We start from the raw sequence: 27,261 nt of genomic DNA, 5'->3' as shown, positions 1-27,261 counted from the left end.
AAAAATTAAAAACAGATTTACACTTCATATCACAAGCCTGACGCAGGTCCTTCACTGTGGACCAAATAGCTAACATACAATTCACTTCTCTCAACGCTGAACAGACGTTGGGCTTCAGTTGCAAACACAACCTTACGGTAACAGATATACCATAGCATGTGCAAACTGGGTACCAAACTAAAACTTCCAAAGATGGGGGTTGTTCCTAATACTCGATCCAGGGGGGATACAAGTATGCTTTTTTTTTTTTCTTTTTTTTTTTGGAAGACAAGGAATTTTCCACTTTTTGCATCACATTTAGTGTCAAATTAAACCAAGAAATATCTGACAACTTAAAATTAAAAAAGCTGCAGCAGAACATCAAAGACATTTAAGAGCCTACTATTCACTGTGATAGTAGTGTTTCAATTACTTGTGAAAAAAAATCTAAGACTTCGCAACTGCAAGGCATAAAAGAGGAGAGGGGAGAGGGAAGATGGAAGGAGAAAAGAGATGTTATGAATGGGTGTAGTCACATTTTCACTGAAAAGCGAAGAGGCGCACCTTTCAACATTTGGAAATGTCACAGGACAGAATTAAAGAAAAACAGATGATGAAAGACTCATGATTAAGACAACTTTGCATTTTTACCTCATAGAACACTTTAAAGTGTTTAGGTGTCCATTTTCATTTAAGTGCAAACTCAACGAAATGGGAGGCGAGGAATGGAGTGAAACCAGGAAGCAGTTTCACCACCGTGAAAAACAAAACTGCTCGGTGGGAGTCCTTTTTCCTTCAACTAACCCAAATGCTCTGTCGGGTATGCCTCTGCTGAGCCTCCACATTGCAACAGTATTACAGTTTTTAAAGAGCATCAGTCCACAGCCCGAAATAGAGAGTTTCTCCCATGGAGATAATTTAGAGTCCTGTTTTTGTTGTCTAATGTGGCTTCTCTCCAAGGAAAAAAATTTCATTTGGAAATAACAACCCCCCCCCAGAAATATCACACAAATATAAGTGTGACATTAATTGTGTTTCTTAGATTTAAATGACACTTTTTTAAAATCATGTCACTAGCTGGCTCACAGCTAAACCCACTTCCAGATTTTGTCATTGTCACTGGTGACATCTAGTGTTTAAAAAGGCTCAGTGGAATATCACAAATGCTAAAAAATAAAGTAGATTACTAACACCAATTTATATGGCGCTATTTAGATGGGGTGGTGAGTTGCAAAGGTCAGACTGAGCACAAAAAGACCAAAAACATGATGGTGTCAGAGCAGAAGGTTCAAAGTAATAAAGGTATGAGTGGAGAAGGGGGGGAGCAGAACTTGTGAGCTGGCATCATTTTGCATCCCTGTGTAGCAAAACATGAATGTTTAAAGGGATGCAGAATGGCCTCTGAAGGGGAGTTGTGGCACAAAGTGAAAACAGGATAAATACAGAGGTTACAATAAGAAAGATAAAAGTGAGGCAGGCAATATGCATCAACAACAATGTGAGAAATAGGACAGCAACAGGAAAACACAGACTCACAGGAATTAGACATTACAAAGACTCAGAATTCACCAGTTACTTAGGAGAAGAAACTAATATGTACTGTGAAATATGGCACAGAACAAAGGGCACGAAGGCTGAGGGGTTTCAAGACATCATTCAAAATATCTTTGTACCAACAGACCATAAACGGACAGCAAAGATGGCTTCCAAGAGCATTATGGTAACCCTTGGCAGTCAACCCAGACAGTGCTGTCCATTTCAGCTTTGTCATTAAACTTTTATTTCCTCAGGGTCTGTAAATTCAAGCAACAATCTTAAAAATGTGGGAATTTGGTGATGAGAATTTCCACAAGTCCCAACTTGATTTTTCAGACCTTGTGTAAGGAACTCCTCCCCCCTCAGCAGCAGATATGTAGAGGACAGAGAAGCAGAAGAGGAGGTAAAAAAAAAAAAAAATATTAAAAGCACAAACAGTAGCTGCCACACTGACGCAACCATGCTTAGCTAGAAATACATTACTGTACCACTTGCTGTATAAATATACTGCATTTTTTTAAACTTATAGATCCAATGCTATAGCGAAATACACCTGAATATTATGCATACCCATTATGCTGAATTGACCAGAGGGAAAGGGGGGGGAAAAAAAAGAAGAAACATAAGATTTAATTGAAAAATACTGACAGTAGTAGTGGTTGGTTAAATAAATCCTAAGGACGAGTAACATTACTGCTGTCGCAAGAAAATCCAGTTTCTGTATATTTTTCAGTTTTACTGGCTTGACAAAGTATACAAGATCCTTACATGGTGGGAACTTTTTTTCCGACCCTCATGCTAATAACAACCACTTGATGTCTTCTAAAAGACGAGGGTCGTTTGAGAAATAAGGCTCAAAGATAGATGGTTTTCATTCGACAGCGGCATTATGCAATATTTTCTTGAGAATTAACCTACTAGTGTACAAACATCTGGACTAAGCATACCTCATTCAACCTTATTGTTTTATTTTTAATTACAATATAAATTGCTTATTTCTCCCTCTTGCACTACAAAGCCTAGGTACCTGTTACTTAGCATTAAATTATAGTCATCAAGTTTGCTTTTTTTGTCTTATATTGTGCAATATTTCCTCACAAAGTTATTCAATACCCCAAATTTTTTGATATGTTCTACTCTTCTTAGCAGTAACTGTAATAATTATTGAATGGAGGCTGCATACAGAGCCTGTGATTCATATTTAGAGGTTACAATAAGCATTATTTTAAAATCAATTTCAAACGCTGATAAAATAATTACTGTATGTTATAACAGCTGGAGGCATTCCCTCTTATTTTATTGCAATATCAAACCACTTAATTTACATACCCGCGCAGTAAATGCTTTTCATCATACCGATCTGTACTCTACAGATCATGAAATTGTGATTTGAAATTTTTTTTTTTGTAAATCCTGAAAAATGCCACAAGCCTCACCTAAATAAACCCCACCACCATTACCAAAACCCCACACCCCCAATTTTTCCAGCTGAGGACCAATAAACAAAGACTCAGACTAAAAGAATGAGTTTGATCAAGATGGATCATCACACTGTGCATATAAATACGGTGGCCTGTAAAAGCACAATGCAACAAAGGAATGGTAAACAGCTGTATATTGTGTGGTCCATGTCTCATTGGCTAAAAACTGTATCCTCATCATTTTTAAAAGAATTTTTGGGGCTTGATTTTAAAAACAAGGAATGTTTAAAGTAGTCAGAAAAAGCAGATGGGGAATCTCAAACTCTTGCATAAATAAGCACAGTAAAGCTTCTAATTATTTGTTATAATACTGGTTAAAAGTCTACAAGTCTCTTATTGGCCCCTGGAGGTCATGCAGCAGTTTTCCGCTTCCAAATGAACTGAACTGGTTTAAAACTGACTGACTGACACTGCATCATTATATCTCTACACTCTTGCCATAAACACAAAAACCATCACTTTTTTCTAATTGCAGCCTGTTTTTCCCTTGCCCTCTCATACCGGAATCCCAACAAAGTTAGAACTGCGATACAATTTCTGACAATAACAAACTATCCCTATGACATAGACCAGGTTTATGCACATCACAACACTTTGTATGGACACAATGTCTTGCTATGTGTGGTGCACAACTAATCCCTATCATGTATTTGCTCTTTTCAGCACTCACAGTGCTGAGAAATGGACTGGACTGAATCCTTTCCATTCATCAGCACATTTATTTGACTGGTCCATTATAACTGTATACTCAAGAGTGCGAGTTATTTGAAGAGTGTTTGGTTATTAGTCCTCGCCTGGAAGAAGGAAAGAGGAGGAGATGATATAATCACTATGAGAAACCAATGTACAATGCATTTAATGCAAAAATAGCAGTGTGTTTGAGCAGTCTCTTGCAGAGATGTCACAAACTTAAATGTCTTGTACTTTAAAATGAAAAGAGACTGTGACTACTATGAATAAGTCATCTCTTCCTCCTTCCTTACTGTCTGCTCTCCTCTCCTATCGCCTACATAATCCCTTTAAACTCCTCCGCTGGCTGTGTCTGCCGTGCACACCCCTAGAAATCCATGTTGTGTGTGTGTGTGTGTGTGTGTGTGCGTGTGTTTGTGTGTGAGAGAATCAGTAACAACATAATGGGAGGTACTGTACAGTAAGTGCCATGAAGTGATCATATGTTTCCAACACACCACAGGATCCTCTGTGCGTGTGCTCTTTTATGTATGTGTGAGAAAGTGTCCACGACCACCCATGCTGATGACACTGTTAGTATAAATATTTTTACATTTTGTAAATGTATTGACCTATGTAATCCATGTTTTAAAAAAAGCATGACCCCATATAACCCCAAAATGTTCTCTAGCTAGGTTAAGATTTCGATAGTGTCATAACATACTAGCCTGCATAGTATGGATCACGGTGTAGCTGATGTTTTTTTTTTAGTGTGCACTACTGGGTGCTATACTAATGTGGACACAGCAGGATGGGTGATAGTTGGTAAGTGCTCGGCTCATAGCAACATGGCACTCACATGCAGATTTAAGGGCCAGGACGATGAACTGACTACAGAGCTAAGCGCTGGAAGACGACTGATATTAAACTGAAAATGAAAAAAAAAAAAAAAAAAAAAAGCAGATAAAAAAAGGACAAAGAGGAAGGAAGAACAAAAGTGGCAAATAAGTCTGCATGAAAAAGTTATTCAGTTGAATGTTGTAAAAAGAACAAAATACAAAAAAATTAAGTAACCTGGAAAAAAAAAAGAAATCCCACTTATGATAAAACCCTGTGCTGATATCTAGTTGTTAGAAAATTTGGCAGCGTAAGTCAATAAGTCTTTGTAGTGACTGATGGAGATGATAATGAGGAATAAGTGCCCAATATTTTCCAGCCAACTGAGCAGCAGGCAGGACTACACACGCCAGCACAACACAGAAACAGGAGCAACCGACACCCATGATTGGTCAAGAGTCCTTCTGGAGTTCCAATGACAAACACAGCAAAAGAAAATGAGAGGAAGAAAAAATTAGCACATACAAAAAAGTAATGACTGGTTGGCAAATGAAGAGAGAAAAAATAAAACTTAAAAGCAGCTTTTGTAAAAATGTTAGAGAATGTCGCATAATAACAACAACAATAATAGTAAAGTGGCTGTTGCACTTTAGTTTTGTTCTTGCAGACAGGTGCTGAGTTCCCATGGTTACCACTGGGAGCCCGTGTAAGATTTGAGCAGTTGCATACGATGGTGGACTCCAGATCTGATGGGAAAGAAGAGCGGAGGTACATACTGATGATTGATTTAAGAGCACTTGAGACCTCTGAAGAAAACAGCATAAAGAAATAAGAAATTTAGCACAATTTGCTCAAGTCAGAGAGAGACAACAGAAGAACAAAAAAGGAAATTAAAGGAAGGAGGGGGAAAGAGAATGAAACAGATGGACGAGTAAAAATTGGGGTAGGGAGGAACATCTTAAGAAGGAAAATCAGCAGGAGAGCAGACACTCACATGATGGGTGGGCTCTACCAATGAGGCGGTACATAGCTGTACCCAGGTGTTCCCTGGGGCCTGTAGGTTGGCACAGTAACTGGGTGTGCTCCAATCGGTGGGTGCTGGGGTGTTGTCAGCAGGGTCCCTACAGGAGGTTAACACCATTAATTAGTATTTGCAGTTTATGAATAAATGTACTCTACAGGCTTCTTTTTGCTTTTAAGTGAGTTGCTGCACTTAACACAATGTATTTTTATGTCAGCATGAATAGCATTTGTCAGCTTTAGCTCAGCTCAGAATATTTTAATAGTTAATCTACATACCTTGTACAATAAAATTAACCCTCAAGGAAGCTGTATAAAACACTAAATGCATTAAAAAAAAAAAACATGCATCTCTGCTACAACTACAGCTAGCAACTACTTTCTCAGTCAAAAAAAAAAAAAGTATAAATAAAAACATATACAAGGTGTAACGGGTCTGTGCAAGTGCAACAACTATTTTAAACATACATAAAAGAGCTAAATAAGCAAAAGAGCTAAATAAGCAGTTTGGATATCAAGAGCCATAATCCTGCATGTCATGTCTGAAAACTGAAGTATTTGCTGTCCTTGGTTCTTGCCCTACCTGCGCTCATGGCCATGGTTGTCCCAGCTACCATCCCCATTGCAGCCATGCCATTGTTGCGAGGAGCAGGTACAGGGACAGGGGCCGGGTAGAGGGCTGTGGAGGGAATGCTGTTGGGTTGCACCACGGTGGTGTGATGGATCACATGTGGCTGAGCCGCATACACTGGCTGGGTATAGTACGCTCCCTAACAGGATGAACATAGGATGGTGAGGCTGACAGTGTGTTTGTGTATGATTTCTAAAGCTTTTTAGATAACAAATCTTGATTCTATTTAAGATTACTCTCAAAAAAAGGTTTGACAACTCTTGCTCATTAAGTAATTAGGGTTAACACCAAAAACTCAGCACATCAGCACCATTTTGGAAATCTTGGTTTTCTGGTGTTTCCAATCTCTTCCTGTTTTTCTTTTCAAACATCAATTTTAACCATTGCATGGTAGAACAGCACCAGAGCACAAAACAACAAAATGATGTGTTGTCTCGAGTATCTGAAACTAAGCCATCTCTTTTTCATATGTTCTCAATTCAGTTCTTCAGGAAAAATGTTTTTTAAAGCTCGAAACACGCTTTACATGTCCAAATGATCACAAAATGACACCCAACTTGGTGTCAACTTTGCTAAGTAATATACAGTAAAAGACTCAACACAGACATATTTAATAAAGTGAGTGAGTTACATGGCGCTGGGAAGAGAAAAGACGGAATAGGAGAAAACAGAAACCTCTGTTAGCTGTAATTCCATGTCCTTACCTGTGCATATATGTTCTGCTGAGGGTAGGCACTGCGGATAGGGTACATAGCTGTTGGGTATGGGGTGGGGGTCGGGGTGTAGGGAGGGGGTGCTCCATTTGACTGAGTGGGGGGCACTTTGTATGGGGTACCCGCTGGAGTGTATCCTAAACACAGGCAAAAGAGGAAAAACAAGTGGGGAGATGAGGGAGAATTTAGCAACACACGCGCACATTACACCAGAGCAATTAAATTAAAACTCACTGATGAGAGTTTGTCTTATTAAAACCTGCAGTCAGTATTCTAGCTGTGGTCAGTGGAACAAGCTGTAAACACTACACCAACATATGAACACTTTAAGTTGCTCATTTACAGATTCAGAAAATAAAACATAATCAGTTTGGCGTTTTAAGTCCGATATTTACTCTTTTTGCGGTTTTGCTCTCCACTATCTCCTGAGGGAAATATTGAGTAGTTCAACTGCTAAATGCTCCACTACAACCTTAGTACTAATTTTGTCTGTCTGCCATTCGGTGCTTGGCAGGTGAAGATGCCACCCATCAAAACTAAAACAATGCACTAAGAGTCCGGTTGTGGGTTCAATCTGTGGGTTCATCACTAAAATCGACCTGTATCCCATATTAATAGTTGTGTGATATACTGTTAATGAAATATTGATTATAGTAGCTTGAAGTTAGTCAATCCACCACGTTAGAGCCATTTTGAAAAGCCAATTCTGAACCACTCTCTGCTGGCCAAAAATCATTATCCATTCAGACTAATTCAGTGTCTTAGTTGAATCTGTATACTGGTGAATATGATCAATATATGCAGCATGTAAGGAAGATGTGAGCCTATGTGTTTTCTGAACAATTTAATATGAATGAACTCTAAGCAAAATAGACTTGGGTGCAGCGTGATAGTGACCAAATTGTAAAATGCACCATCATAAAAATTTTGCTCATGAAACACTCAGCTTTAAATGTTCTTTATCTTACAAAAGATTATTTTCTTCATTGCATTTCCTACAACATCCACCAGATGGTGCCGCCCCTTGATGGGACTTAAGACTCAATATAGCCAAGGGTTTCTGAGTCTTAAAATGCCTCATTAGGAAGTCTAACCATGACCACTGAAAACAGCATCAGTGCATGGTTTAAGTAGTGAGTGTATTTGGAGAGTATTTTTCATCCATTGTGTGCATGGATAGATGTTAGTGGTTCAGAAATATACAATTAAAACATTACTTTGTGTTGCCACTATTTAAATGACACTATATCAAAAGCTTGAAAAGTCTACTGGAGGACCGTGCAGGCATCTGGGCCAGACCACTGCACGTCATGTGTTGACTGGGCTCTGCTCTCTGGGGTGTAATACTCCTGAACAGCCACTTGGAGGAGCCTGAAGGTCAAACATGCTACTAGCTAGCTACTGCTGCTGCTGCCGAGCTTATGAAAGCACTTCTCTCACACAAGGACAAGGGAACAAAGAGATGCTGGAGCTGCTCTGTGTGTGTCTAAAAGCGTGTCTGTATATGTGTGTCTGTGCATACTCTCACACACATTCTTTGCTCTAACATGCATGCAGGGCATTAGAGGACAATGATGTGTGGCAAGTACACAAAAGCCCTGCTGATTGAAAACAGTCTGCGTATTCAGTGGTCTTGAGAAATGATGACATTGACCAAGACATGTTTCTAATCAGACCAAAGCTGTCTTGTCTGGAGATTCAATCTTGTCCAACATATAAAATCTAAACATTTTAATTTCAGTAGACATTAAGCACTGCAGAATGTACAGAATTTGCATTTTTTAGTCAAAATGCATTTTTTAGTCAAACAATAACAGCTTCAATAATGAGGTTAAGGTCTTCTGTTGGAACAAAGCTGTTTGAGCTTTGCCAAAGCACACCTGATTTTGTCAGACTTGCAAAAGATAAAGCCAAACTGGGGGAGGGGACGAGAGGAGAGGGGCTTCAAAAGCAAAACAGTGCACAGGAAATCTACAAACCCATCCTGCGTTGGTAAGATACTTAAGATTCAGGAGAATAGGGAAAATTCAATACCAATTTGCCCTCGTGTTCAGAAATGATAATCTGTTATTTATTCATAAGTAATACTTTATTTAGGTGATAATCCACTTAAAGCTTTCTAAGACCAACATTTTAAGACATTGACTCATATTTCCCCAGATTGTCCAAAGGATTTTGTGTTTTTATACATGCTACTGATATACCATAAAATATGAAACATCTTATGCCATCTAAATTCATGAATTTCATTACATATCCTCAAAGACCCAACTTAATAAATGCACCCTATTGACAAAACAACATTACGCCTTTAGATAATGATTTACTTTGTGCTTATATTAGTGGCTGCATTTATGTTGACATTTCTTTATCACCTCTATTCTGTTGTTTTGCTTTTGCCTAAAGATGTTCCTCACACCTGTTTCTGAAATTGTTCTGTGATGTACAAGCTTTAATGGCTTCCTTTCTCCTTCACACACATTTTCTTTACATTTTTATTGTATTATAGTTTTTAAATTGCACCTCGAATGATCAGAAGATTGAACATTTGATATTAGCAATGGACTGAAAAGAAAAAGAATTACTTTTTGCATTCAAAACTTCAACTTTGATACCTGCCTCAAGCATATTTACAAAGAAAAAAAAAAACTGTATCATATTATATGTGTAGTCAAGAATCTGTTCCAGGGCTGCAGTGCATGAACGTGGGTTGAAACCAAACTCAGCTTTCATATTAAAGTAGCCTGAATAAGGCTGAACTGGACTCAATCTGGGTTTTTCGACTGAAAAGGTCAAGACCCTGCCACACTAAACTATCTACATCTACATAGACACACCGTATCTGTAAAGCATCAAGACAACTGTTACTCCCATCTGCTGTGGGGACCAAGCACTGAACCCCAGCAGAGTACCCACCTCCTGCTATATAGCCACTGGCAGCTGTTACTGGATAACTTCCCATTACTTCACCATCAGTGCCCTTTAGACTGAGATCACCACTTAATTCATCCAGCCCTCACATTACTGTGACCTGTGTGGAGTTCTAAACAACCCTGTGACTGCTCAAACATAGTCATTAAACACAGTTGAAAGCATGAGTGACTTTAACATTACTTTATATCAGCACCGGATTTACAACAAACTTAAAACACACGACTCATAATTCTTAAATATGTAGAAAAACTATATGATTCAGGTTTAGTATCCATAATGAATGCATAAATTCGACACGATTCAACTATGCAGTAATAAAGAACAGCAGTAATGGCTCCTCTGACTGGAAATTAAAATTCCATCAGTGTATAATTTATTTAGCACATCAAGTATTATCCCAGCCTTAACCTAAAAACTGACTAACTTTCATTTCACACCAAAAATTATTCAGCAAGTGAACCAGGATTCAGGGGTTACTCATCAACAAGATTAAAATATTTATGAAAATGTTTCACGAGAAACTGGTGCCACATTTATAGTTTATTCATTTCAAAATCACTCTGCCCACTCTTTTTCATAATTCTTAACATTTACGAGGGGAAAAAAATTAAATCCTCAATGCCAACAGCAGCATATCTGTAACAATAGTATAAAGTCAGGTTTGCACTGTTAGCTGCATTAGGACTGTCTGCTTAGCTTAGAAAATGCAAAGTTTACTTCTTTAGTCACACAATAACACTCAGATTTTTTGGCTATGCCTGTACATTTATTTTAACTATGTTATGTCTCTGATGTCATTCCTTGGGAAACATCCCACTAATTAACTCTGGAAAAACTGGGCTGAAATGACAGCAATTTCTCCCTCGATATTACCTTTTAAAATCTAAAAGACAAAATGTGTGCGTGTGTGCATGTGTGTGTTAGAGCTCACCTGGTGGATACCCAGGACTGCCTGTTTGGTAGAGATTGGGTGTATAGGTGGGAGCAGTGGCAGGATACCCTCCTGGATAGCCTGCAGGACATCATAAACAAGAAAGAAAATAGCTTAACAAAGACTGGACCACATATACACAAAACACACACACTCACTAAGAGTGTTTGCATTGGAGCAGGATGAGCACAGACGGTGCTCATTAAAAAATGCCTGCGCCAATAACACAGTCGGCTGAATGCGTCTTACATACACCTCTAGCAGACGCGACACACCTGCCAATATGGTGTGGGTGGAGATAAATTCAGAAGCATTAGCAATGCACTCAGACCCATGCAAGTGTTGCACGCACACAACACACACTCTTGTGCGTCATCAATTACACGTCGGGTGAACAAAGCAGGTTTGACCTGAGAAAGAGCTTTCACTGATAAGAGGTGCGAGTTCGGCAATGCGACACAAAGAGGGAGAAAGGCAGGAGCATGAACAGAAAGAATGCAAGAGAGCGAAGTGCTGCTCACTGCTTGTTATTATTGGTCAGTCTCAGACTGTTCTGTAGCCTTGAGCCTTTGTTATATCTAGTGTTGGTTGCTGCCTGCTGCTCTAGGTTGAGCTACTGTCAAATGTAAGAAGCCTAAAAAACATCTGCATCACTGTACACTGCAGCAGAGTTATGTTAATCTCTCTACTCTTTATTTTCAGTACAATTCACAGTTAAATGCTATAATTGTGATATTTTCAATATACCAAAAAAAGAGAAATGTACCTTTTCTATTTATTTCACCAATCTATCATATTGTAGTCAGGTCTTAAACTATTAGTATATTTATTCTTTTTTCAACCAACATACATTCTACTTTAAACCGAATAAATCAGGTAAAAAGAACCTATTTCTTAAAGTGTTTGTTTCTGTACCTTTGTCTGGAATTACAAACTCATTCAAAAACAGATACTCAACATGTGAAGTGTGAGGAACATATCATTAAAAGCAGAGAGCAGTTGATTAAATGCTATCAGCTTCATGCCTCTGCATCAGATTAAAAAAGAGACTAAAGATACTGTCCTCTGCGGCACATTACAGTACAGCGTAACAAAACTAACTAGCTTACTTGGATGTCAAAATGTGGTGCATCTCCACAAGATGCACATAAGTGCGAAGCTCTGTTTCTCTGCAAGGTATTGTGTTGTAAATAATGACATCATCAGATCCAAGTTCAGCTTCACACTCCTACTATTCTAAGGAAGACTAACATCTTCTATACTTTCCTCAGTGTACAGGACCACTCTGGATATTACATTATTGTCTAAAAAGGACTGCCAGGGTTTTTTTTTTTTTTTGACAGCTCAAATTTTCTTTACCATTTCTGTGAAGACATAATCAACAGTCGCCTTCAATGAGACAACCATACTGTTTTAGGCTTCAATGTTACGCAGAGTACTTGAACTTGAAATTATGTATGTAGTCTGGGCTTATCCTTTAAATTCTAGGTAGGACAGAGCCATTCATTTCACAAAGGTTTATATCAAACACTGGATTCTAAAGGCATGTTGTGAAGCTTGACTTGTTTAATTGCTTATTCCTAATTGATTTATACTTTTCCACAACCAGAGGAAGGCATTGGTGTGTATCCATGCAGCAAAGGGGTCTGTGGGTAAGCGTAGGTTGTGGAGGGTCGCATACGGGGCGAAGTATAAATCTGGCTTTCTTAGACCAAGAAGAAACACTATGAACAGACTTCGTCGAGCAGAACATCACCCACCGATTCGACACATACAGACTATGAAAGGACCTGTGAGCACAATGTACAGCAGCTTGTTGCATATAAAGCCTGTCAATCAAAGTGAACATATGCCCCTCATTCTCTTTACCTTTGATAGTTTGCTACTGGAATAACACTTTTCTAAAGTCATATGTGAAAATGGCCTAGAGTTTCCCCACTGACTTCAAAACACTGGCAGAGATTTCTCAACAATTATCACACAAATAGAAAGTTTGAGAGCATAAAGAGGCTCTCATCAGAACAGTCTGGCATTTTGGCTTAAAAGTCATCACTGTCATTGGCCAGCTACAGCCATCCTTAAAAATAGTGGTAGAGGATAGTAAATGCGTAGTAGTCTTACCTGTGAAGGCCATGTTCTTGGGATTTCCATATGGGGTGCCAGGCTGAACAGGGCTGTAGACTGGATTCATAGCTGAAGATAACCTGTTCTTACTAAAACAGAAACAGAAAGTGTGACAACAAGGAAAGGGGGGCAAGGGGGTGTAAGGGAGAAAAACAAAGAAAGAAAAATGTAATGATTATCAAGCATACACACACACTCATCACACACATAATCCCAAAGTCAGATTCTTAATGTGACATCCAGCTAGGGATATTGCCATCATGGTTGAAAAAACAAAAAACAAAAACAAAAGTAAAGACCTGTTAATCCTCATTCAAGTAGGCTCAACATAAGCATGTACTTAAAAAGACTGAATTAAAAAAAAAAAGGCACACATACGGAGAGAAAAGCACCAGAACGCACCGATCCACGGAAAATGATGGTTTTGTTACCTGAATAGCATTAACAGCGAGCTAAACAGCAGCACATCTGCCTTATTTTCACCACTGAACGAAAAAAGGCAGGGCAGACTCTGCCAACGTACAAGACTGAACAGACGAGTGGCCACCAAAAAATTAAGGTGCCGGAAATGGTTGAGGGTGAAAGTGCCTAATAACAGAGCCATTGCATCTTCCAGGAAGCCATCTTTTTCCCCCAGTCAAGCAATGCAGATGAAAAGACCTCCGGTACTCCTCAACTATTTCAATTTACCTGTTTAGTGACAATATGGGCATGGGGAAATAGCGTATGTGTGTGTGAGTGTGTGTGCATGCGTGCCCCGTACCTCTTGTGCGTGTCTGGTTGATACATGAAACTGAATTTGTCTGTGGGATGCCCGCTCGCCATTCTTGCTGTATGCAAATGAGGAAGGAGTGGAAGTGGATATGCAAATCTGAAATTAAAACAGCAAGAGGTCATGATTACAACGAACAGCGGAAAAGGAAAAAATAAATAAATAAAGACAGCAAAAAAAGCAAGCACAAGTGCAACAGCAAATGATTAGTGACAGCAGCAGGGGAGACAGTGATTTGGACGGTGCGTCTGAGTGGAGTGTTTGTGGTAACTGCTGTGTCAGACACCGATAAATGCATCTAATCGCTGCTAAATACAAAAAAGTGCACTCTATTTATGTAAGAGAGTAATGTACAGTGTTTGGTTCTAGCAACAGCGTAGGAATATATATGTGTGTGTTAGATATATATCTACATATGTGATTTACTGTCTAATGCAAGCAGCAAAGCAAAGATTAAGACAGCCAATGAAAAAGCACAAGATACCCAGTGAGTGGGCAAATGACAGAGCAAAACAACAGGACAGAACAAAATATAGTACAAATAGGCCAAGTCTTGCACCGAGCCATGAATAAGCATGATCTACTACACACATGAGCCAGAACCACAAGAGCATTGCACAAACACAGAACGGAACAGCTGAGGAATAAACAGAGAGGAAAGGAGTGTGTGAGCTCTGCGGTACGAGTTCATGTTGAATTTTACTCTACTTTGTGAAAGAGATGGGACTTTGTATGTGATGACGGTGTTCATGCCAGTTTTTCCTGGTTGTCAGTGAGGCTGTGCTAGGCGGTCATGTATAAGACTGCATGAAATATGTTGTGGTGTGCTCTCTGTATGAAGCACACTCATCCATTCACGTACTATCTAACTATCATTCTGCTTCATGTAGAAATATCCATTTATGAACTGGTTTGTACCAGAAGACATCCTGGGCTGGTGCTGTGCTCCAGTTACAGCCTCTCTGTCATAATGCTTGGGCATACACTGTAGCCCCTGTGATGCCAAATGGCACCAAGTGACACTTCAAATTAGGAAACGAAGCACGTCAACTCTCCGTCCAGGAACACTGACGTCAAAACGCCCAAAGACACTTGACAACTGAATGCGAGCACAAACACGTGGGAGTAGTTGCTTTTGACATGTTTTATGAATTCCTTAAAACACATCCAGAAAAAAAACAAACAAAAAAAAAAGAACAAAAACATGAGTGCATGTGCAACAAGAGTGGTGATATGTCAACTCTGGTTCATTACTCAAATTCATCTTCTCATAACAAAAGAATGTCCCAGAGGAAGTGATGAATTTACTGCTAAACACCTCACCTCATACCATATTCCTCATTAATTCATTAATTTACCTCGTCTACTCCGCTTTAATTCCTTCCTCCAGCACTACACTTCATCCCACCTTTCATTTCTCTCTGCTGCTCTTTGTTTAATTTAACGTTAGCTTTCTCCACTGTGGTTAATCAATGTCTCTACATGCAAACTAACAGTCTGGTTATAACATACCCAGTTAAATGATTTGCAATTACCTGTGCAAGGACCATAACGTCATGACAAGACTAAACCCCTATTTACACCTCGCATTAACGTAATCTGTATCTGGATAGTGATATTGAGTCTGCGGGCATTTGTATTTACAACAATAAGCTTTCTCAATATCTCTCTTCTGCCCAATAGATTTCAATATGTAAATAAGTGAGACAAGGCTCATGGATTTGTCTGGAAACCTTGACCTGGGACGCAAAACATGTTCCAGGTCAAGAGAAGCAACGCCATGGAGGCTTAGCAATACTTGTAGCTTTTGCTGGGCTTTCTTGAATGGACAGGTCGAGGTGCAGTTAGGTGAACTTTCTCACAGGTGAATACAATGCAAATTCCAGTGAGGTGTTTGTGGTAACTGCTGCATTGTACTGTATGCACTTACGTTTAACATTAACATGGGCTGTTCCCTATCAAGTATAATGCCTCAGCATCTCAATTAAGATAAGAACCTTTATTTGTTCCACAGTGGGAACATTTACAATTGTGTGTGCTATTGGTATGCTAAGTTGCGTTAATTATCACTATACACAAAGTGGAGCTTAGGCTGAAGGAATGAATGCATGTATAAAACTCCTGACAGTCAACTCAGTAGTTGTTGAGATATTTCAATCTTGACCATAATGACAGACCAACTAATTAACTTAATTATCCCTAGATCCAATACAATGAACATTACTTTAAAATCACCATCACTGTTGTGAAAATAATTTGACCATAAACCACCTTGGTCTTTGTTATTTTGTGACCTTCACAAGCATAAAAGACATTAATTGTGAAGTAAAACTGTTAAATCCAAGCTACCAAAATAATTAAAACATTATCATTAACACAGAAACAGGTGGCTAGATTAATCTTGAACACACACACATACCCAATTACAGCTGCGACTGAACAGAGTAAAGAGAGTTAGGTGCACTACCAAAAAGCTTTGGTAGCTGTGCATGTGCATCAGCCTGAGAAACTGAGTGGGTGCACTCATAGTGTGGGGACCAAAACCTACTTGCTCACTCACATAGAGCAGATCCCAACCAGGAAAGCTGAGTCCCCACCATTTAAATCATTAAATTTAAGAGTGACAACTTGGTCTAAGGTCTGGGTCAGGCAAGTGGTGGTTACGGTTAAAGTCAGGCTCAAGAAAAATAGTAAGTCAATATAAAGCCCCAACAAGATATGAAAACTCTGTGTGTGTGTGTGTGGTCAAAAGTCATGAAAAGTGAATAGTGAGAACTAGATGGACACCGCAATGCGTTTAATGGTGTGTGTGTGTGTGAGGAACAAAGCCAGCAGAAACGCATGTAGCTGGTAGGAGTGCCTAACCACAACTCCCTTTGTTTTCAGGGGAAGGTGATGAGGTGGTTCAGTTTTAATTCCTAAAAAAATACACAGTAGACCCTCTCTTCAACAGACCAATATTCAACACTAGCGAACAGAGAGACAGATTTTGTTTTTATTTTTAGGACAGGGAGTTTAAAAGAGCAGAGAAAACCTAAGCCACACTTAACAGCTCCTGGGCACTTGAAGCAGATGCTTGGGGTTTTCTGCTCACAGTGATTTGTAAGTGCTTAATGAGTTTATTCTGCTACGGGTTTTGGTATAAAGGAACAAACATCCATTTTATACAACATCTATACATGATCAATTCTCTCTGCAATACAGCTGCAAATAATTATGGTCATTTCTGATTAAGCCAGTAATTTTTTCCTGATCATTTTATCAATCAAATATATGCCTATACACAATCAGTAAGGAAATACTGAACACTCAATTTTCCATGAGCCTAATTTCTTACATTTTAAATGCCTTGTTTGGCACAAATAACACTCCAAAACCAAAAATATTTTAATATTTCAATTTACATAAGACAGCAACAAACCACAAAGCCCATACTGATCTTTGAAGATGGATATGGATTTTGTGAGAGAAGACTGATTTGAGGGGAAAAAAAAAAAAAAAACAAACAAAAAAAAAAAAAACAGCAGTGCAGCTTTTCTTCATTTTTTTTTATCCGCCTTTCCATTCTTCTCTCCTGACTTCAAAGGCAGCCAGACTACCTGCAGTGTAGCATTCCTCCATCAGTCAAAGGACTGCTGCTCTGGCCCTGATGATGAAACTGCATGTGTGATATGAAACATTGTCACTCATCTGCTGACAGCTATTAGACCTCTCTGGAGGTTATGACAATCAAAGCAGCAACCATGTTACCACATGTTTGGGTCTAGCCTACAATACTACATGACATTTGCAATTCTGATTTCACTAGTGTGGTACTTTCATTAGAAGGCTAATTACAGCAATATATTTACACAAAAAAGGTCAGCCAAGATTTCCCTAATTTGCAAAGGTTTTAGTTTTAATTTTTATAAAGATGAAAAATGTGTTTGTCAAAATTTGACCTCTAGTCCATACAGACATTGCACGCAACTAAGGACAACACTAATTAAGTTCATTATGGATTAATCTTCAATAATTGCAATTTATTGTCAAAAAATTCCAGTGATAGTTTACCGAAGTCGAAGGTCACAAATTAAAATTCAGTTTTATGGCATCAAAGAGTTCAAAATTGAAATATATTAAATATACAAAACAGCAAATTAATCCTCATATTGATAGTAACCAGCAAATATTCAGCATTTTTGCTTGTCAGACAATGTCCATAGAGAAATAAAGTAGATGCTAAATATTTTCTCAGTTGCCTAATCATTTCAGCCATAATTGCTACCCATATTACTCAGAGTTCACTCTGTCGCAGACATAAACACACACAAAGGAGGGATTCATTCACTATGGACTGACATTATTAAGGAAACCTTCCTGCTCCCTGTCTTAGGCTTAAACTCTATTAGTGGGACTTCATTTGGGCAGAACTCAGAAGCTATAGCCTCAAGGCATAGATACAAAACACTGCTCGCTACCCTGCATGCTAACAAAGCTTATTTGTGTGGGTATATCTTTAAATATTTTATGTAACTGCAGTAACGTGACAGGTCTTGCACCCTTTCAGCTCTTCAGTGATCAGGCCCAAATATTTAATTTGCGTATGATAAAAGAAATACATGCATGTTTCAAAACAATACTGTTGGTTTGACTCCATAAAGGGTGATTCCAGCACCCGGGGGGTGGGGGAGTAGAGGTAATAATGAGGGAGGAGGAAGAGTGAAGAATTGTGAAAGAATAAACCTCACACACACACAAAGAGGTACAATTCCTGGTGAACATGTATAATACAACACCACCCCCACGCTGACTCTATCCTCCTACATAATACCTCACCAGGCATCTACTCTTTAAGCAACAAATCAAAACCGGTGGGTGTTATCACAGTTAAGCACGGGAGAGTATAGAACTGAACAGATTCTATTTTTTTTTAAATGCAGTAAGAAAGCATATGGGTCATGTGACAAGAAAAAAGAAAAGCCATGAGACGATGAAATGCAATGTAGTAGATTAATACATTTTATATTGCCAAATTAGGCAGCTTTTTTCCCATATTTTATTTTATTGTGTAACAAATTTTTGCATCGGTTAACTGCGCCATTGTGCAGAATCATAGATTGTTTCAGACTTCTTTTAAAGGAAAATATCACATAAAAATTTTCTTAGCCTTCTGTAATAATAAATAAACACCAATGGCTTTTAGAGTAATTTTTAAAATTATTTCTGAAATTTTACAGACCAAATAATACATCAAGAAATTAATGTGCAGAATATTGATTATGAAAATTTGTTCTAGGGGCAGTACACAATTTGATAATCACACTAAATTTAAAAGTAAAAATATATTTAGGTCTTATTTATTAAGAGTTTAACGCTTCATCTCAGCTAATGTGCTTCATCAGGACTGTGTGTGAAATTCTTTATGTGAAAGTACAAACCTTTTGGCACAAAATGTTGTAAATCATGCAGTATCATCATGGAATCTAAGAAAACCCAGGTAACCAATAGGCTAACTAATAGTGCCCACTTTCACAATCAGAATTGACAATCATAATCAATTCTAAGGCCAAATCTATACTACAATATTGAAAGACTGTGATGCAATCAGAAATCCCCCCTACCTTCCAGACAATCAGACCTGCCCTGCAGCAATGAGCTCCAAACAGCTCTGGGCTATTTTAGATCTAGGACAGCACTATACACTTTGGGACAGCATCTCCCCTTTTCTCTGTGTTGGCTTTCTCCTCTTCTATTCTCCTTTCCAAAACCAGCTTATCACTCACACACCTCATGGGTCTGCATCCCTGGATCATGTGACAATAATGTGGCAGGCTACTGTAAATGTAAATGTTTGTCATGTGCACAGTTCCTACACTGTGAAATAAACATACTTCCACATGATCCATTTATGGAAATTTGCTCCCCTGCTGTGGACCTTGGTTACTAACATGTTCAGAAAAGCCACATTATGGTAAACACTATAGAAAGGTTTCTTAGGTACAAACACTAAGCTCTGAATGATAAAGTTCACTGTTATGCATTTCTGGATAGCAGAATATTCTTATGTCTGTAGGTCATAGCAAGAATTTAAGATAAGCAATCTGCAAATGTAAGATCCGTGATTTATTATATGTCTTAAAATGGCTTGTCACTATGCTTCAGAGAAGAATTTCCACATACGAGACCAACACTGGAACACTGTTTATGGCAAAGATTAATGTACTCTGCAATTGTGGCATATTTTTTTGTAATAAACCTTTGTATAAAACTGTGTGACACAGAAAGAAATATGAACTCACCTTCAGTTCATGGTATAAAAAGTTAACAGCACTGCTTTGGCTGAGGTTAAAAGTAAGAGAGTGGTGAAAAACCTGACCTCAACTAAAAGATTCTTTTTAAAGGTGTTAATTAGAGAGTTTCTGCCTAACTCTCTTTAAAGGGACAATCTAGTAATATGGCTTTTAATGAGTTCTCACAGCAACCAGGGAATTACAATACTCATAGCAGGGCTAAATGATACTGGAAACAAGCCTAGAAGTCTTCATCCATGCTAGTTGTCAACTGAGACTACAACACAATAGACATGTAATTGTTAGATGGATGACAACAGAAAACTTTTCCCTGGGATTATTATAGATGCTGTGTTAACATTCACTCATAGGAGCTAGAAAATCTTTGAAGAACTCTAGAAACACTGATTAGGAGCCTGTTACAGGCACTCTAGTGAATTTTTAGGGTGAACAAAGACAGTGTTTACATTTTAAAGCAGTAGCACCTTTAGACTGAAACAGCTGCAAGTATCTGTAAGCATATCACTTGGATAACACTGTAGACCATATTTGCTTGATGAAATCCAAAGTCCCAACAATATACATGAGTTTCATTCATTTCCACAGTTTGTACACCTGCAGGTGAGCTCACTCGCCCACGTGATAGGTGAGTCATTAAAAGCTCTATAATTCCACAAACAAAAGCTGATTCCTGTATGTACACATATGATACAAAGGAATCCCTAACACTGTTCTAGAGGAAAATTTATATTATACAATGTTGAACAATTAACAGTGCTTTAAAATGATTCAATTAAAAAAAAAAAAAGATTTTGCTTTAAAAGTATTTAAAATCTCTTATGATAAGCCACGGATTAAAAAAGGAAACACCATGAACCCAAATCATGGTTCATTTTCCAAATTTTTCAACATACACACAATCACAAATGCACAGCTTCATACACTCATAGTTGTATCTTTCTATAGTTATGAGGCATTTCTAGTCCATACCCTGCCTCACTCCAACCCTTAGCCTAACATAAAAATAATTCGAGCTTGAACCCTAAAACCACATAATGGCAAAGACATGCACTCATATATATACACACACACAAAACCAAACAGCTTTATGAGGTGGATCCTGGCAGTTAAACCCATGCTAAACAATCAATACCTCCAGGCAATATGAACAACAGACAGGCATTATTGCCTTCAGTGGACTTGGGACATGACAAATACTAAAAACATTTAAATAATACCATCATATTGTAGCTGAAATATCAACCACTAATGTGTCACTGTATCTTTGCACAAACCCACCATTATTAGAGAGCAGGGGCGTGCAAGAGTTGCATATTTTAAAGCCTTGTAAAACATACAAAGCACAGTAGGACATTTGTTTTTGATTTATTTCTCAAATCTATTGGGCCCACTAATCTAACCTTAGTGGTCTACACATATGGCTAAAATGACATTAAGTCAAAGTCAGGTTATGTATTTTTCTCAGCAGATGATGGTTCAATTTGATTGACGCTGTTGTTGCTTGGTTTCTGCTGGATGTGTAAGTAGCCAACTGTTTGCTAACAGCCATACCAACTTCATAAGCCAGTAGCACAGCAGGTCTGTTTTTCACAATTTGTTTGGAAGCCTTTCTGCCAGCTGGTGGTCAAAAACTAGCAGGCATAACTTAAATAGTCAACGATTGTCATCTTGTTGCTGTGGTATAATGAAATGTCATAGTAGGAGAAGGAGAGGTGTTACTGGAAACACTGGCTTTGCCCCAGTAAGTCATGGAAGGGCGACAGATGGCCACTAGGCACAGTATCAGGACCCTGAAAAGAAATTAATCATCAGTAATTGTATTATTATTTACACCTGTTTTATCCAACTCTCCAATATTAAAACATTTCAGATGAAAAATGCCTATTCAAGCAGTTTACTGGGTGTAAACTAGTGCTTGACCAGGTGATTTGATTCAGGTGCAGGGAAATGGGAAAAAAATAAATAAATACAAAAAAAAAAATAAAAAAACACAACAGTGCCCCAATTCAGGATAAGTATCCATGAAGTTAATGCAGTACCTTTTGCAGTAAAAGCATTTGATACAAGACAGATGTCGAACATAAAATCACTCCCGCAAATGCTAAACCTGAAAACATAAAAGAAAGCCAGCAAAATGTTTTTTCCCTTTCACTGAGCCATCATGCAAGCTATCACTACAGTCTACATGATTTATCTATTATTTTCCTGTTTGTAACAGCACCACCATTATCACTCCCCACTGTGTTTGGATACAATAGTTCCCATTAACACCACTCCAAAAACTTCAGTGATGACAGTTCCCATCTGCATCTTTAAGCATTTTTCATTCTTTTCTTTTTTAGGTTTTCTACTGTGAATGCAAAACTCAAAAATCATGGACTATACATTTTTTTCAGATATCATCCCCATAATTATACAGGACATATCCAGATAAGCACTGTCACTGTCCCAACATGGCTGCATTACAAATTCATCTCAATGGATCACTGGAAGTCTGATCAATCACCAAGCAATGTGGAAATGTATTAAGTCATGCTGAAGATCTTACCAAACAATGAGCAAATTTTCTCAATACAAATGTGGTGGACTGATGCTACACACTGATTGTAGGTACCAGAGTAGCACAGCGCATATAAGAGCAAAACGCTACTTAAGAATCACTCCATTATCATTTCACTATGATCACTTTTCAGTAATAAGACAGTTTACTTAATGTGGGGCAGCTGAGATGGTGGTGAGATCAATGGACAAAGTAACTGCTGGAAGTTTCCACCTACAACTCCTTACTTTCATAGACAATTTAATTAATGCTACAGTGTAACTGGATCTTCTCCCCAGGTACTATCAGTTGTAATCCACAAAGGTATTATCATGAGATAAACATCTGCATCTTTAGCTGCAATCCATAACACTAAGGTGTGTTCCTACTAAATCAAAGATAAAAGACAATATATTGTTGCATTTGTTCACCTTCTTTGTTTTGATATGAGTTGAGGTGAAATAGTCATAGCCATGTAAGATTAAAGAGAAGTATTTCTTTTAATAAAAATAAAACACCATTGGCACTGTCAGCAGGACAAGTGCAGTATGACAAACATCAACATTGCTCAATAATGGTTGGTGGAGAGTGTCTTCCACAATGTATTTAGGGTTGATCACACTGAAACACAGACAAATATAGCAATATATTAATATAAAATAAAACACAGCTTTAACAGACGTGTAAGTGGTGAGGGGGAGAAATAATATAGTTTTAGGGAACGGTGGTGTCTGTTTGCTAAATGTCAGATCAAACTAATATAAGGCTAGCAGGGTAATTTAACACTAGGTACTCTATATAATTTTTTATTGCCTTGGGAGTGTTGCACAGCAACAAAAAAAAGTCCATCCAGAATTAGGACTCCAAGCGTTTAATATAATACATTCAAGACATGTTACTAATTTTTTGTTGATTACATAAATAGTGGCCATACCTGAAACAACCAAAGTGGATTCTAGAGTTAAAATGATAGATGGATTAGTTGATCAACACACAAATTGCAAAAACAATTCTTATACTTCATTTATCAAGCACAAATGCAAAACACCAACAAGTCCTTGCTTATGCAATCCTGGGATTTTCTGTTTTTCTATGTTATCTGTTATTGTTATTGCAATTCTAGTTTACAATAATAAACATTTTCTTTCAGTACTGACTTTCACATGTGACAGCAATATTGTTAATCACTGACTTTCCAGTAACCACACAAATGGTTGTATCTGCCAGTCTGTAGACTGGACAAGGTATACAAGAGGAGGGCAAATCTGGAAGCTGCTGTCTGTAACGGTTTCATTCACTGATCTGTGATGAGCAACTCATTAAATTGTTCAAACCACATGGGAATGAAGTGCTGGAAGGACAACAGTCTGTTATAGAACAACTGACTCTTGTAACATTAAGTGACTCCAGTCTTCAATAGTCTGACAGTTTTATGGCTGTATTGTACAGCCCACCATTCATACACATGAGACTGTGCTCAACACATGCCAAAACCCACATGCCCTCCCCCTTTTCCTCTAGCATGGCAGATAGGGGTCACCCTAGACTGAAGATGAAATTAAACCAGCAAAACAATCTGGAAGGTGTTTAGCTTAATTAAGCTTCAGTTGATTTTTAAAAATAACTGTAGTCCTCATGGTCATAAATATACTATGCTCTAGTCCTTAATCTTCCAAAAAAAAAAAAAACACAATGCTAGCAATATACTGTAATTTGTTAGTGGACTTCTTTAAGCTGGCCATTGTCACTCCATTTTATTTTATTTTTTTTAAATTACATCCAATTTTATATTAAAGTTTTCAAACTTAGAATAGAAAATATGTTTTTCATAATTATATATATATATATATATATATATATATAATAATAATTAGCATGACTCTAACATTGCTCATGAAGGGAATAATTTTTACTAGCTAATAGGTAATTTATTTTTGCATAAACTGAATTAAAAATGCATGTATAAATCACTTTAGTGAAGGTCTAACATTCATGGAGCATTGTGTTCTTCCACTCCCTGCAGAAAATTATTTAATTATTTGCAATTTACTTACACTGTTTCTGGTGAGTCCAAAGAACAGTAGTATCTCAGAAATCTCTTTAGACTGATAAAACTTCTAGAATTAAATAGGATTAGTAGTTGATGCCTAAAGTATGTAATCCATCCAAAAAAAAAAGATCACAAAGTGAATTCATTTCAATGATAAGAGTAGTCATAGGAAAGAAGAAAAATGCCTTCAGCATTTTGTGTAATCCTGTGTCTCCTGCAGTATGTGAAGCTCTATTTAGTCATTGCTATATGAAAGTCAGAAAGTAGAGTGAGGCCCTGTTAGACTACTGAACAACAGACAATCAATAGATGAATATGATAACCGATTTCTTTGTCAATAAAAATGCTGTTCACTATTTATAACTTATGAAATACAAGGATTTTCCATTTTTCTCTGCTTTGTTTTGGATATATTTGCATTTGTGACAGTTGGTCAAATCAAACATGTTTTAAAAAAAATATAACTTTTGGCTCTGTGAACTAGTGGTAGGTTATGGATACGTCTGAAATAGACATTTTTTGTAGTGCATCGATGTCTCTCACTAACACAAGTAAATCTGTGGGCACATACATAATACGGCAATAGCTAAGTTCGCCATTCAAGTGAGACAAATGTATAGAAACGACATATTGGCTATGAAGTAGAGATACATTGGTATAGTTAATTAAACATTTATAGTCAGACAGCAAACATTAACATTCGCTGATCACCCCTCATTTTGGGCAGATAATACTTCAGACAAATTTCAAACAGCACAGCTGCAGTCCAAACTCAGTTCAAAACCAATTAGCTCCACTCCAAAACACAGCAGCTCCGTTCATGACAGTGGCTGTAGCCTGGAGGACACCGCATAGTATAGAGGAATTTGTATTTACCACTACATTAGTGGTTAATGTGCAGTTATACCCATCGGAGTGTGGCATGCACTGGCAGTACACTGCATTCCTGAGATAGCAAGCAACGCTAAAACAGCCATGGTTGGACAAAAATGGTCACACTCAAACAAGCTTAAGACACCATTTTGAAAATCCACCGATTTCTAGATAACAGCACTGAGATGCCATCTTGCCAATTATCACCAGATTAGCTACAGTTAGCATAAATTCAACCATTCCGTAGCACCCCATGCAGGAATCTGCGCGACCCACATAATACTAACGTTAGCCTAGCATGTCTGCTAGCCTAAAAAGACAACCGCTAACTCGCCGTAGCATCCCCGCATCCCTCGGCACACGCTGCTCAAATTGCTAATTAGCGAGCTAGCTGGGGCATTAGCAAATGACAATGAAAAACACTCACAGCGGGTCAGACTGGACTGTACAGGCACGACGGCAGCAAAATTCACCGCCTGTCTGCCAACCAGCACCTTTAGCAGCCCCGCTGATACCACAACTAGTGTCGGTTTGGTTATGCTATTTGTGCTAGCATGCTTAGCTTAGCGCGATACTTCCCCGCTATAGCCACCACGGAGGACAATTGAAAGGATACGGAGAGGAAGAAAAAAAGACAGAAAAAAAAACGAACAACTAGCAAGTCGACACATGGACATTCCTGCCCACCATGATAAACATCGGAAAGACTCACCAAAGCTACTCGGACCAACAAAAAGAGACTCCCCGTGTGTGTGTACGCGGTCTCTCCCGTGTGTGCGCTGCCTCAGGTCGGTGCGGACTGGCTCTGCTACAGCAACGCTTTTGTCGGGCCAGTGGCGCTGGGAAGACAGCTTTCACCCAGAGAGACGGCCACCATGTGGGGGATGGGGATGCACTGCCGGGAGGGAGGGAGGGAGGGATGCAGGGATGCAAGGAGAGAGGAGGGGGCTGTTAACATACAGTGGAGAGGCTTTAATAATAGCCCAGTAATAACATGTGCTTCCATATATTTCATCTTTACAACCACACCAAAGGAAAACCAGGGAATGAGTGAAGGAATATGCTAAGTCTATGTTCATTTTCAGTGATCTATCAGGGCCTATGCGCTCAGAAGACCATAAGAGCTTTAAGTGTCAGAACAAATCGACTATTATAGGTTAGTCAGCTGATGCAGATGAACATAATCTAATTTATATTCTGCTCTTGGTTTAATAGGTGTGTATTTGTACTTTATGAGTTCATTATGCTTGTATTGATGGGGTATTATGTAGCTACATATATTATTATTAGGCTATTATGGTTATTACGAGTTAACACGCTGTTGTTATAAACTAAAAGCCTGGTCAGATCCATCTTTGTTGTCAACATTTCCAGCCAGCAGTGTGTTATTCAGTCAGCAGCAGCGCTGTGGTGGTTAAATGGTACTGCAGCAAAGCTGGAAGTTCACGTACACTAGTTTAGATTCAATTCAGTTGTTGTTTTTTTTTCTTCCCCTCTGTCATTTTGCTTCATTTTAAGACAGCACCATCCAGTGGTGTTGAATTGTATTGCACCAAAATATCTTAATTGCGTACTATTTTCTGGGCACACAATCCCAGCTCCAAGCTAAATCTGAAATTTAAATTGAATATCTAAAATTTAAATGTCCATAGTAAGATTCAGCAACCACCGAAAAAAAAAGTGAATTTATACGTCAACAAGTCTGTAACTCATTGTAATGATGTAGCTAATAAATATGTGTTTTTCTTGAAAGCGTTTTTATTTATATTTTTTTATTAAGGAAAGTTAGGAATCCGGGTTTTTTTCCAATTAAAAATCACTTTTCCGTTATTAGTACAATCAGTTTATTGTCTTTGAGGTCCAGTCGCAGATCACTGGC

General features: G+C 38.2%; 1 protein-coding gene across 2 annotated transcripts; it reads right to left on the bottom strand.

Moving 5' to 3' along the window:
* Positions 1-238: 238 nt before the first annotated feature.
* Positions 239-26,250, bottom strand: fam168a (family with sequence similarity 168 member A). 2 transcript variants are annotated; one of them, XM_026330449.1, is made up of 8 exons: positions 26,095-26,250; positions 13,619-13,726; positions 12,853-12,944; positions 10,732-10,812; positions 6,858-7,003; positions 6,106-6,292; positions 5,497-5,623; positions 239-5,248 (listed from the first exon to the last, which is right to left on the bottom strand). In XM_026330449.1, the coding sequence occupies exons 2-7, from the start codon at positions 13,678-13,680 to the stop codon at positions 5,511-5,513; spliced, it is 681 nt and encodes a 226-aa protein (XP_026186234.1). In that variant the 5' UTR covers positions 13,681-13,726; positions 26,095-26,250; the 3' UTR covers positions 239-5,248; positions 5,497-5,510. The 2 variants fall into 2 exon arrangements, with proteins under 2 accessions (XP_026186234.1, XP_026186243.1); XM_026330458.1 differs by lacking the exon at positions 13,619-13,726.
* Between the last annotated feature and the right edge of the window lie 1,011 nt (positions 26,251-27,261).

The sequence above is a fragment of the Mastacembelus armatus genome, chromosome 13 (assembly GCF_900324485.2).
Source record: "Mastacembelus armatus chromosome 13, fMasArm1.2, whole genome shotgun sequence".
In the NCBI taxonomy this organism is placed as follows: domain Eukaryota; kingdom Metazoa; phylum Chordata; class Actinopteri; order Synbranchiformes; family Mastacembelidae; genus Mastacembelus; species Mastacembelus armatus.
This window is presented reverse-complemented; position numbering and strand designations above follow the sequence as displayed.

Bases quoted from the DNA above. Each gene is read 5' to 3' on its own strand.
- fam168a (XM_026330449.1), bottom strand. From the start codon at position 13,680: ATGGCGAGCGGGCATCCCACAGACAAATTCAGTTTCATGTATCAACCA. The intron at 10,813-12,852 runs GTAAGACTACTA...GATGTCCTGCAG, and splicing joins CAAGAACATGGCCTTCACAG to GCTATCCAGGAGGGTATCCT. The intron at 6,293-6,857 runs GTAAGGACATGG...TCATCCTGTTAG, and splicing joins AGCAGAACATATATGCACAG to GGAGCGTACTATACCCAGCC.